This window comes from Xyrauchen texanus, unplaced genomic scaffold (assembly GCF_025860055.1).
Source record: "Xyrauchen texanus isolate HMW12.3.18 unplaced genomic scaffold, RBS_HiC_50CHRs HiC_scaffold_322, whole genome shotgun sequence".
NCBI lineage: Eukaryota > Metazoa > Chordata > Actinopteri > Cypriniformes > Catostomidae > Xyrauchen > Xyrauchen texanus.
This window is the reverse complement of record NW_026266290.1, coordinates 26644-38000: the sequence shown is the minus strand read 5'-3', so window position 1 is coordinate 38000 and position 11357 is coordinate 26644. Positions and strand designations below refer to the sequence as shown.

The 11357-nt window shown below is 35.9% G+C and overlaps 2 protein-coding genes across 2 annotated transcripts; both read left to right on the top strand.

Moving 5' to 3' along the window:
- The first annotated feature begins 3797 nt into the window (after positions 1 to 3797).
- Positions 3798 to 5104, top strand: LOC127642044 (uncharacterized). Its single transcript, XM_052124781.1, has 3 exons — positions 3798 to 4096; positions 4544 to 4642; positions 4848 to 5104. The coding sequence occupies exons 1-3, from the start codon at positions 3817 to 3819 to the stop codon at positions 5102 to 5104; spliced, it is 636 nt and encodes a 211-aa protein (XP_051980741.1). The 5' UTR covers positions 3798 to 3816.
- Positions 5105 to 5295: 191 nt separating this feature from the next.
- Positions 5296 to 9357, top strand: LOC127642045 (uncharacterized). Its single transcript, XM_052124782.1, has 13 exons — positions 5296 to 5375; positions 5534 to 5627; positions 5743 to 5852; positions 6119 to 6244; positions 6384 to 6498; positions 6818 to 6880; positions 7205 to 7259; positions 7515 to 7606; positions 7773 to 7890; positions 8077 to 8178; positions 8264 to 8434; positions 8598 to 8774; positions 9085 to 9357. Exons 1-13 carry the CDS (start codon positions 5317 to 5319, stop codon positions 9294 to 9296), a joined length of 1494 nt encoding a protein of 497 aa, XP_051980742.1. The 5' UTR covers positions 5296 to 5316; the 3' UTR covers positions 9297 to 9357.
- The last annotated feature ends 2000 nt before the right edge of the window (positions 9358 to 11357 follow it).

The window sequence follows — 11357 nt, the reverse complement described above, 5'->3', positions numbered from 1 at the left end:
TAATTATTTTTATTTTCTTCTATTTTTCAGGTAATTTAATATTTTAGGAAACATTTCATAGAATTCCTGTCAGTAAAAATATTCCTATTCCTCAATATTCCACAGTGTTGTGTTTGTAGATTTGTTTGTGTGCTGGTGTTTATGTCATTAAGTGTTAACTTTAATAATTTCATGGTTTAATTTATTTAAAGTTTTATTTTAATAACACTGTTGCTGACATCAAGGTCAATTTAAGATTTATTTATGATTACATAAATATGTTTGTAATAGTTTTGTGTTAAAGAAATAACAGATCTTTAATTGGTAGATTTAAGCCAGTTTGGAAGGAACTGTTTATCTGTGACTTTTATTACAACAATAAAAACTCAAAAGACTCGATAAAAGATTGTCCACATGAAAAGTCTCTTATCGAGTCGTGCTGCTCATCTGAAGTCACAAGATGTTACAAAATCCAAGTTCCCTTCCGAGGGAACTCGCACTGCGTCGTTGAAAACGACTCTTTGGGGAACGCTCCTTAGCGTGCGCCTCTGAAGTATGAATGAAACTATTCCAATCTTGATTGGTGTTGCGTCATGACGTAACCAACCTGATCTCACAGAAATACGTGAAATGAACACGAGCCCTTAACCTCGATTTACGTGATGGTGTCACGTAAGTGTGTAAAATTACGTGTCGGTATCACGAAAACAACACCCATACAAAGTCAATGGGGCTCATTTGTCGTGGTGGACACACGGATTCCCTGGTTCAATAACGTCACACAGTTGGCGGCGGTAAATGTTGATTTCTAGTTTACGAAACGTCCTCCTTTTATAATTTCTTATAGTGTATTAGTTCTGATTTTTTTCTGTCATAGCAGCGAATATTATTAATAATTATTATTTTGAATTAGAAGACGTTAAGTCGTTACCACAGCAACAAAACGTCACGTTACGCGCGCGTCCGTAAATGATGTTTTGTAGTTTATGAAACCTCCTTCTATTATCATTTATTATAGTGAATTAGTTACGACTTTTTTCTGTCATAGCAGTGAATATTATTAATAATTATTATTTTGAATCAGAAGACTTTCAGTCGTTCCCACAGCAACGAAACGTCACGTTACGCGCGCCCATAAATGATGTTTAGTAGTTTACGAAACGTCCTTCTTTTATCATTTATTATAGTGAATTAGTTACGACTTTTTTCTGTCATAGTAGTGAATATTATTAATTATTATTAATTATTTTGAATCAGAAGACTTTCAGTCGTTACCACGGCAACAAAACGTCACGTTACGCGCGCCCGTAAATGATGTTTTTCACGAAACGTCCTTCTTTTATCATTTATTATAGTGAATTAGTATCGACTTTTTTCTGTCATAGCAGTGAATATTATTAATAATTATTATTTTGAATCAGAAGACTTTCAGTCGTTACCACGGCAACGAAACCTCACGTTACGCGCGCTCGTAAATGATGTTTTATAGTTTACGAAACGTCCTTGTATTATAGTGAATTAGTTATTACTTTTTTATGTCGTAGCAGCGAATATTATTAATAATTATTATTTTGAATCAGAAGACTTTCACTCGTTATCACTACAACGGTACGTCACGTTACGCACGCATCTTACCCATGTCACTGTATGCGTTTACCGCTCATTTCACCCGCCACCTGACTACAGTAAGCATCTCAACCCAATGTGTGTTTGTTTGTTAAGAAGCACGCAAAACCTTTGCTGTTATTTCTTTAGTTGTAGCCCTATCTGTGTAGCGTTTCATCCCTGGAGATTAGGTTAAATTTGTTAGTGTTGCATTATCATTTACACGGTTATGTTACCCTCCAAAGTAGTTAGCTAGACAGCCAAATGACAGCTGTCCCTGGCACAGTTGGATTGTGGCACTGCCAGCTACCAAAATCAGTTTAAACTCATGTATTTGCCCATGTGTTGTGAAGACAACAATTAAACAAAGTGGTTAAAGTTTTAGTCAAAGTGCAAAGTAAATGTCAGACGTAGAATGACCGCAATCAGGGATGAACTAGAATAAAAAGTGGACCTGGAGTCTTTCCAGAGGATTTGACTGCTCAGTGCGTCTCAATGTCAATGACCGTTCATACCTGCTGACATAATTAATGCAGAATTAAATATAGAGACGACCCTCCACTAACTTATAGATAGAATATCCTCTAACACTATGGTGCCATACTTTTGTAAGACTTTGCCATTTTAGAAGACACTGAAATCATCATGAGATAAGAGTGTAATTGTTACTGAACATAAATAAAAATAATAAATGCCTAATTAAAAATAGATTTGTGTAGGTACTTGCTCTTGTCAAGTGGATGTGGTACAAATCTGATATTTGTACAGTAAGGATTGATTTATATTGTACGTAGTTGTTGTGATTGATCAATATTTAATTAATAATTTAAATTACTCTGTCCTAACAATTAAGACATGCCCATTTACTACAAAGGCTATTGTAATAATCTTTTGCTTTTTCCTGTTTTACAGCATTATTGCAACACTTTGACTCCACCAACACAAACACACACACATACACACACAAATCAAAACAACGGCACTTTTAAGAGCCACTCTCTTTCTCACTTGTCTCTTTCGATCACTCTGTTTCTCTCTCTTTCTCTCTCTCTCTCTCTCGTCTCTTTCGATCACTCTCTTTCTCTCTTTCTTCATTTTGTGTTGTTTTTATATTGTGTCTGTATTGTTTGTATTTGTACGTGATGTCCCTCAATTCTGACGTAAGGGTCTTTGATGATCCCAATGATGCCAGGATGCACATGGCAGCATTAATTAGTGATGCTTTAGTCCATGAATCCAGAGTAAGGCTTTTCATGATAAGCAAATACCTAAATCTGAAAATAGTAATTGCTATTGTTGTTTATAGATGTGATGTAAAGGGTTAGTAAGACCCTTTTATGCAACTACTGAATAATGCTCAATTCTAAGTGCTGCTGGTATATGTGCTCTCAATATATATAGGCTCTCATGGCCATGGAAAACCCTGCCGTTCCTCAAAGAAAAACAAGGAAAAGCAGGAAGAGATCCTTCACTAATCCACTGGTCACAGGCAGGCGTGAGAAACGTCGGGAAACACACTGCCCTGGATCAGGTTTGTTCTTAACTAAAACATGATTACTGTATTTAAGAATGAAGATAATTCATTAAATAGTGTTTTGGTGATTACACGTAATATAAAATGAGAATCAGACACCACTTTGACAAAATGGTGTTGCAATGTTTGTGAAAACTAATATACAAGATAGTTTAAGAGCGTGCGACTGATAATCCTTACTTGTGTTGTGTTTTAATATTTTTTGCTTAGTTTCCCTGCCTCCAGTCCTTATGGAATATTTTCATTTTGAAATGAATTGGTTTCATGTTATATTGGTCAAAGGGTTAAACAAAATGACTGTCTCTGCAGTTGCTTCTCAATCAAGAAGAAGGGATCCTGTGCATGAGGAAGGCCTTCAGATAGAAGATCAAGAGTTGGCAAGTCTTGGTGAGAATACTGAGTGTTACAGTAGTAACATTACACTACAGTTTTTCCACGATTTCCACCATTAATTTAATCATATTCAAGCATTATGTTTTGTCAGTTCCACTACAGACTCACAGTATAACTGATATATATATTTGTGTGTTATCATAATCATGAGTATAGACCTTTTAAGGACAAGTGAATGTATATTTTTGTTTTTTAGAAACAAGGCTCCAAGAGTTAAGGGACACCATAACTGCAGTGCAGGTTCGGAGGGAACAGACAGACTGGTTTCTGCTTGGGAACAAAGGCAGCTTCTCACAGATGTGAGAATGAAAAGTGCTAGGCCTATGCTTTTTGATGCAAAGCTCTCAGCCCAGAGAGTTTTCATCCAAAATTGTCACAGATGCTGTGTTGTAGAAGCTGTGATTAGGTGCCTGGACTGTGTACCACTGGACATGGAGTTCCTCTGTGCTACCTGTGACATGGAGGCCCACAAGAGAAATGTCTTCCATGACAGAGAGGCTGTGTTCCATGGATTTCTTGAGCCCATTCCCCCTACAACTGCTGTGCTGGTGAATGAAAATGGCCAGCCTCAGTTTTGTGAACAAAGTATGTTAAAATTAGCATTATATCAAATTGTCTCATACTTATTGTGTAATTCCCGAAGTTGTTGTAGATAGTGCACATGTTTATATTTAACAGTGTTTATAAATGGCTTAGACATTTTAAGCTTATTCTCAAAACTTCAAAGTGCAAGTGTGAAAGAAATTTAATAGCTGAATAACAAAAGTCTGATTGGTTTTGACAGTTCTGACCAGCATATCTTTGAACAGCAAAGTCAATTGTGTGTTAATATTTTTCCAAATGTGCTTAAGCATTTACATGTTGTTTAAACATAGTGACAATTACAGTTGGAATAGTGGTGTAGCCAGTTTGGATTCATTGTTGGGTTTTAAAACACTATTTTAAAAATGAGGATAGCGTTTTGGGAAATGTATCTAAGGGACTAAGGAGAAACTGTAAATACACCCTTTATAACTTCTTTCTGATTTGCAGTATGTCATCTGCCTGTTCCTGCACCAAGGTCAATTTGTGAATGCACTCATGACCTCACAACCACTCCAGGGAAGCATATTTCTGTGGTCACCATCAATGGTATGTTGATCTGAAAGTATTATTGTACTAGAACTTTACCACTGTGTGCAACTCAAAGATTTTTATCACCATGACATTTTCAGGCAATGCCATGTCAAAAAGCTAAGATAACATATATTTGTATCTCTGTATAGAAGGCAATCTGTTAGAATTTGATTACTGAAATTATTTAAGTTTTTACTACAGTATATTCACTTGTTCACAGGACGATACAATGTCTGCTTGCCTCGGAAATCCTGTCCATCATGCTCTGCAGAATGGACTCCCGAGGTGAAGGACCTGCTTGTTTATCGGTACTGGCCAGCTAGCACCAGCTGCCAGACCCTATACAAGTTTGATGTCTTCACCTCGTTTGACCATATGAAGGTAACGGCACCAGCTATGTCCAGGCAGGCCTTCCTGAAAATGTTGGAGCACAGATCTGTTCAAGCTGGAAGGGTAAATCTGCCTGAATATCACTGAAACATAAAAAACAAAATTATATTACTGTATACCTAATATTTAATTTTAGGCATTGCTTAAAAAATCCTTACAAAACATTTCTAAATATGCAGACAGGTAGTATCTGTGCTGATACATTTCAGCGAAGCTTTTTTGAGTTTACCTTTTGTCAATACAAAGAAGAGGATATGTGCCAGGTCCATCATTTTGAATGTCCAGCATGTTCTCCAGACATGTTGGCTGTCTGCTCTGATGGAAACCGAAAACATTACCGCTTCAGCAAGTCAAAAGGGTAGGTATAGGTACTTTTCTGAAGTTTATTTTAGATTTGTTTAACACAAATAGTAGCCTTTCGGGTTGTGTTTGAGTGATTATAACTTACATTTTAACAAATAGTAAAGGTAGTACTTGTGATTTTTATTATTGACGATGTTATCTTATCATGGACAGGACTGAGGAGCCACCAATATATGAGGGCTTGTTCCTGGCCAAGGACGTGGAAGTTGCTACCTTTGTTGACCTTATCAGAGGCAACATGAGAAGTGTACAAACATTTGATTTGTTTTTGTTTTTATAATAGTTTTTTAATGGTTGTTTATACATACATTTAGTTTTGTGTTTTGATGTACCTTAAAATGTGTTATAAACTGACTTAATAGGCAAATGACAGTGCTGTCTGCGGTACTGCCAAGTTCACTGCTGGCAGAGAGATGTCCAAAAAGTCTGGTGCTCAGATAGATGAGGAGGGCATTCAAGTTGCAGTTTGCAGGTATGTATGTGTGTGTGTGTGTGTGTGTGTATGTTTATGATTCTTGAGTCTGATATTGAGTTTTAATGGCAATCCAAGTCTGAGTAAAAATTCAAAGCATTTCACACTTTTGCTTGCAGAGTGGTATTTATCTATCCTTTGTAGTAGCCAAGTATTATATTTATCATATATTTTGTTATAGGCTGTCTGTTGACAGATGTGTGCTTAAGCCAGGCATTACTGGGTCAATTGATTCTTAACAACTAGATTTTCCTCTGATTTAACAGACATGGGTTTCTCTTACGAGGACTGAACCATTACCGTGGAGAAATATTTGCTTACCCAATGTTTCTTCAAAGAGAGATGTCAAAGAAGGCAAATGTTACATTCTTCTGTATGGATGTTACATGCAGGTACTCATTGTCATATTGCAAATCCAACTCCATGATTAAAATGTCTTGTTTCCCTACTTTACAGTGATATTAATCATTTTAGATTTCAATTAAATATGGATCTTTATTACACTCACATGGTGCTGCTCCTGCTTTTTAGGTACTGGCCCTACCTTAACAAAGTAGCAGAGGGTTTACCTGAACTTCTGCCATTGACAGAAATGAGGCCATTCCTGAGCGTCATGCATGCCAAAGCCCATACAGCAAAATGCGAGGTACATGCAATAACTTTAAGTCTGGTATGCCTGTAGCTATAGGGAAACAATGGGTCGGATAATAGAGCGTGCTGTGTGTTATCTTTCAGCAATTGCTTTTCAGCTGCTTGTTCAAATTTGTAGGACAGATTTTGTTTTCCCTGCCATATAAAAAGCTTGTTTCACGAGATGTTTTATAGATAATTGTATGCATTAATGTAGTTGTAACATTCAAGCAATCTTCAATGCAAAGGATGATTTTTACATTTGTGCATGTTTATGCCTGATTGGATGATGTTATATCAAAACTTCTGAAGTACTGCTACATAACACATAACAGGTGAGATGGGGTGGCAGAAGCCTGGATGGAGCAGGAAACACAGTGGGAGAAGAAGTGGAGCAGGTAGGGTATTATTGTCAGTATTTGAACAATGGCTACAAAGAGTCTTAATAGAACCCATAACACCAAAAGGTACTTATTTGTCATCTAGGTAACATGCCTGGTGAGAGTGATTAAGTACATCCTTTATGTATGAGTTAAAATAAAGAATAGGCAGTTCAGTTGTTTTCAGCAATTCAAAATGCACGCATGCATAAGGGGTCCCAAAGTCTTAGTATAATACAGTACACATGTTTTCTGTTAAACCACAAGTTTAAGATGTTGTGGTGTGAAGGTAATATTTTTATGTAATGGAGACCAAAATTGCATTGTATTGTTTTCTTATAGGTGAACAGCTTTCTCTCGAGGGCAGCACTTGTCACAAAATACATGACAAAGGCTGGTTGGTGGTACACTTACACTACACACTGTGGTTGCCTAAATAAATAATAATAAATAATTCATAGTGTTTTTACAGGGAATTAAAAGAAAAACAAAGTTTCTCTGTTCTTACCAAAGTTATCATTGTATTCAAGGTAATTACCAGTTCAACTAACTTTTAGTGATCTGGTTTAGGCATGTCTGTTGGGTTTCTCTTATTGCCTTTTGGATGTGACATCATACTTTTCTGCTTGTGGGTGCATTATTGTTTCATTAGGAAGAGTGAACATGCTAACGCGACAGGCCATGGGTTGGAACAGAAGAAAGAGGGACAACCTTCATCAAGTGTTAGCCCACAGATATGTCAAAGTAAGGGTAAATTATCATTGAGATCCTAAGCACTGCCCCTTTCCTTAATGCACAAACTACAGCTAGATCTGAAACTATTTGTAGATTAATTGTTTGTTGGTGGTTTTTGCATTGTGGTGGTGCGTAGAGTTTTTTCTGACATTTTCATATTTTTTCTCTTTAAAAGATCACAGAGAGGGCAAAGGTGGAAGCTGCCAGCCTTAGCAACATCAAGGAGGAGCACAACCTTGATCAGGAGACAATACAGCAGTGGGTATGGGATGTCAGACAATGGGCTGTCACAGGTAAAACATGTAAAGTACACTATGTATATACGGTGTGTATATATATATATATATATATATATATACACACACACATCTGTTAATGACTGTACATTTATACAAATAATAAAAGGTGTCTTGTTTTGAATGTTTTGAAAATGTCACTAATTGTGTCTCTTGTCCAATTGTTTTGTTTCACCTATTTAGAGAGAGTCTACACTCCAGGTTGTATTGAAGAGCTAAGGGCTGACATTGAGAACATCACTGTAACCCTTTTGCGCAAGAAGCAAGATCTGTATCGTCAGCATGGTTTGTTGTCAAATCAAGTTATTTAAATTAACATATAAAAAACAATAATGTTATGACACAGTTTTCTTTTTGTTTCGATTTGCAGATAGCAACCAGGCAAGACAAAAAAAGAGAAAGAAAATGACTGAGTTGAAGAAGAAGCTTCGCGAAAAGGTCTTGCAATACAACACAATAGTGGAAGGAGATCTGATTGACGAGGAGTTGGCTTGCAGTCTGACAGAGGGATACATCCTACCATGGGAGAGACATGAAGATGGTACGATAAGTATTAATTGCTAGTTTAGCTTGATGTTTATATTCTACAGAACCAATGCTGTCAGCTAAAAAGATTTCTCTAAAATAACATAATTCTGTTATACTTATATAATATAATAATAAACATTCCGTGTCCACTATTCCATTCCTTTCCCAAACCAAAGGCAGCACTTTTAGGTTGAAGAGATCTATCTTCGACCAGGTAATGCTGCTAAAACGCTTGGAGGAGGAGCAGAGCATCCTGGTAAAGGAGATGTCTCAGCACATCAAGTACCTTCTGAAGCAAGTGCAAGAAGTGGAGTCACTCAGAGGACAGACTTTGGAGTGCATCAAAACCAGCAGTATGTACAAGATCTTTATATTTTAGTATCATGTATTTATTTATGATATATATATATATATATAGAGAGAGAGAGAGAGAGAGAGAGAGTGATGTGTCCAGGGAACTCTACTTTATACATTGAGTTGTGATCAGGCACTGAGCTGACCATCTATTTGGCATCAGTGTGCGTAATGTAAATGCATACACAGTATAATGACTAAAAGGAAATGTTGAATTTGCAAATTCAGCATTGTAAAATGCAAAAATAGTTACAAATGTCATGTTTTGTTTGTGCCATCTTTCTATTTTTTTCCACAATTCCTCTACAGGTTTCGGTGACCTAACAGAAGATGCAACACATGGGCTCAACAGTGTCCTCAATCAGAGGGGTCACTCACTTAGAAGTCAACACAAACAGGCTGTTAATGCATACAGCAGTATAGCCACTATGGAATGTGATTTTCTTTCCATACAGGAGGACATTGAGGAGTGGGATGACAATGGCTTCACCAGCCCCGAGTCTGAGGAAGAAGACACCTAAAGTACACTGCCAAACAACACAGACGAACTTCAGATTTGTACAGAAAAATGTTTTAAATAGCTGTAAAAAATATATGTTTTAAATAGTTGGTGTTTTTGTAGATTCTGTATGTATTTTAAATTTAAAAAAATTGAAAATATTGATTTATTTATCTCTTCTAACATTTGAGCTTACTGGTTTCAGACTAAATCTGCTCATTGCTGCTTTAAATAAACAATTGTCATCATCTTTGCATGGAAAAATCAAATGAAGATTCAATGGCAGTCTGCGTAATTTTAACAAGTATAATTCTAATGTACTAGGGTATTTCCATGATATATGTGGATTTATATTTGTATGCAATATGCATATACTGTATATTTTATAGTTATAGTTATAGCATTGAAACCATAAATGTTTTTCTTTTTTGTTTTCTATATGACATCCTCTAAATGTACATACAGAAATCCAAATCCAAACATCTTTAACTTACATCCTGTAAAACTGTATAAGAAATGTATTTGTTGTGATGCATACAAATGCACCACTGTAATAAACCCATTTGATGCAATTGTCTGTTGTGTGAACTTAATTTGCCAGTTAAACCCTTCAGTGGTGGACAGTAAGTACTGTAATTTATACATTTATAATATTAAGTACAAATGAATGGTATTTGTACTTGTGTATTTTCTTTTCAGAAAACTGTTGAAAATGACGGTTGTGCTCGTCAGGGATGCCCCCTATCCCCATTACTTTTTGCCATAGCTATTGAGCCCCTTTCAATAATGCTTAGAACACTTCCTGTATTTCAAGGTATAATGCGTAAGGGAATTGAACATAAATTAGCCTTATATGCAGGCGGATTAACAAAGGCTTGCTTTGGCTGCAGCCTAGGGGCCCTATGTGTGCAGGGGCCCCAGATTGGTCAAACTATTGTTTTTATTATTTTGAATTTACTTCAGCACAAACAAAAAAAACTCATTTGCCCATAAAAAATGAGCAGGTGATTAGATGGGGGCCCACACAAAGAGCAGACTAGGGCCCCCTAGCCACCTTAATCCGCCTCTGCTTATATGCTGATGATTTATTTACTCTACGTTACCGATCCAATTGCATCTATTCCTGAAATAATAAGTCTATTACACGAATTTGGTAAATTTTCTGGGTATAAGCTGAATTTACAGAAGAGTGAATGTTTAGCCATAAATCAAGCTGGTCAACAACTAAAACAGAAAGATATACCTTTCCATTTGGAAAAATTCTAAATTCAAGTATCTTGGTGTTAATGTTACCCTTTCTTATTCTGCCTGAAAGGCAGAAAATTTTACACCTTTAGTTTCATACATGAGGTCAGCTTTTTTAAGACGGACAGCTCTTCCACTATCTCCATTAGGTAGGATAAACGCTGTAAAAATGAATATTCTCCCAAAAATTCTTTACCTCTTTCAAGCTATTCCTCTGTTCTACCCAAGTCTTTCTTCAAGAACATAGACCAATTAATCTCCTCTTTTCATATATTCAATATTGTACTTTTTACTTCACTACATTTATCTCACAGCTTTAGTAACTATTTACTTTAGAAAGGTGGAGTTTTGCACACAAACAATATGAAGAGTATTGTTCTCAACAGTTTATACAACTACAGCATTAGTTGATCGACAAAACTCTAATTGCCAGCTATTTAGATAATTGTTTAAGTCATGTCATGTAAAAACTTTTCATGGTTCCAGCTTCACAACTGTGAAGATTTTTCTCTTTTCATTTTGTTTATTTTAAAATATGTATTTAAACATTTTTAGGTTTAGACTGACGAAACAAGCAGTGAAGGTGTTACTTAAGGGCTATGGGCCTTCCATTAAGAAAAATACCAAAAATTAAAAATAAGCAACTTCATTCATAATGAAATAATCATCTCATGCAGTCAGAGACAAAACATGTTTAACCACAACCAAATACAACAGTAAAATCCTGATTTTGCATTAACACATGAGGAATAATAATATCATGATAATAATATTAAAATGTTTTTCTTTCTGCTTTGAATACTTTTACTTTCCTTTACATTTTGCTGATTATACTTCC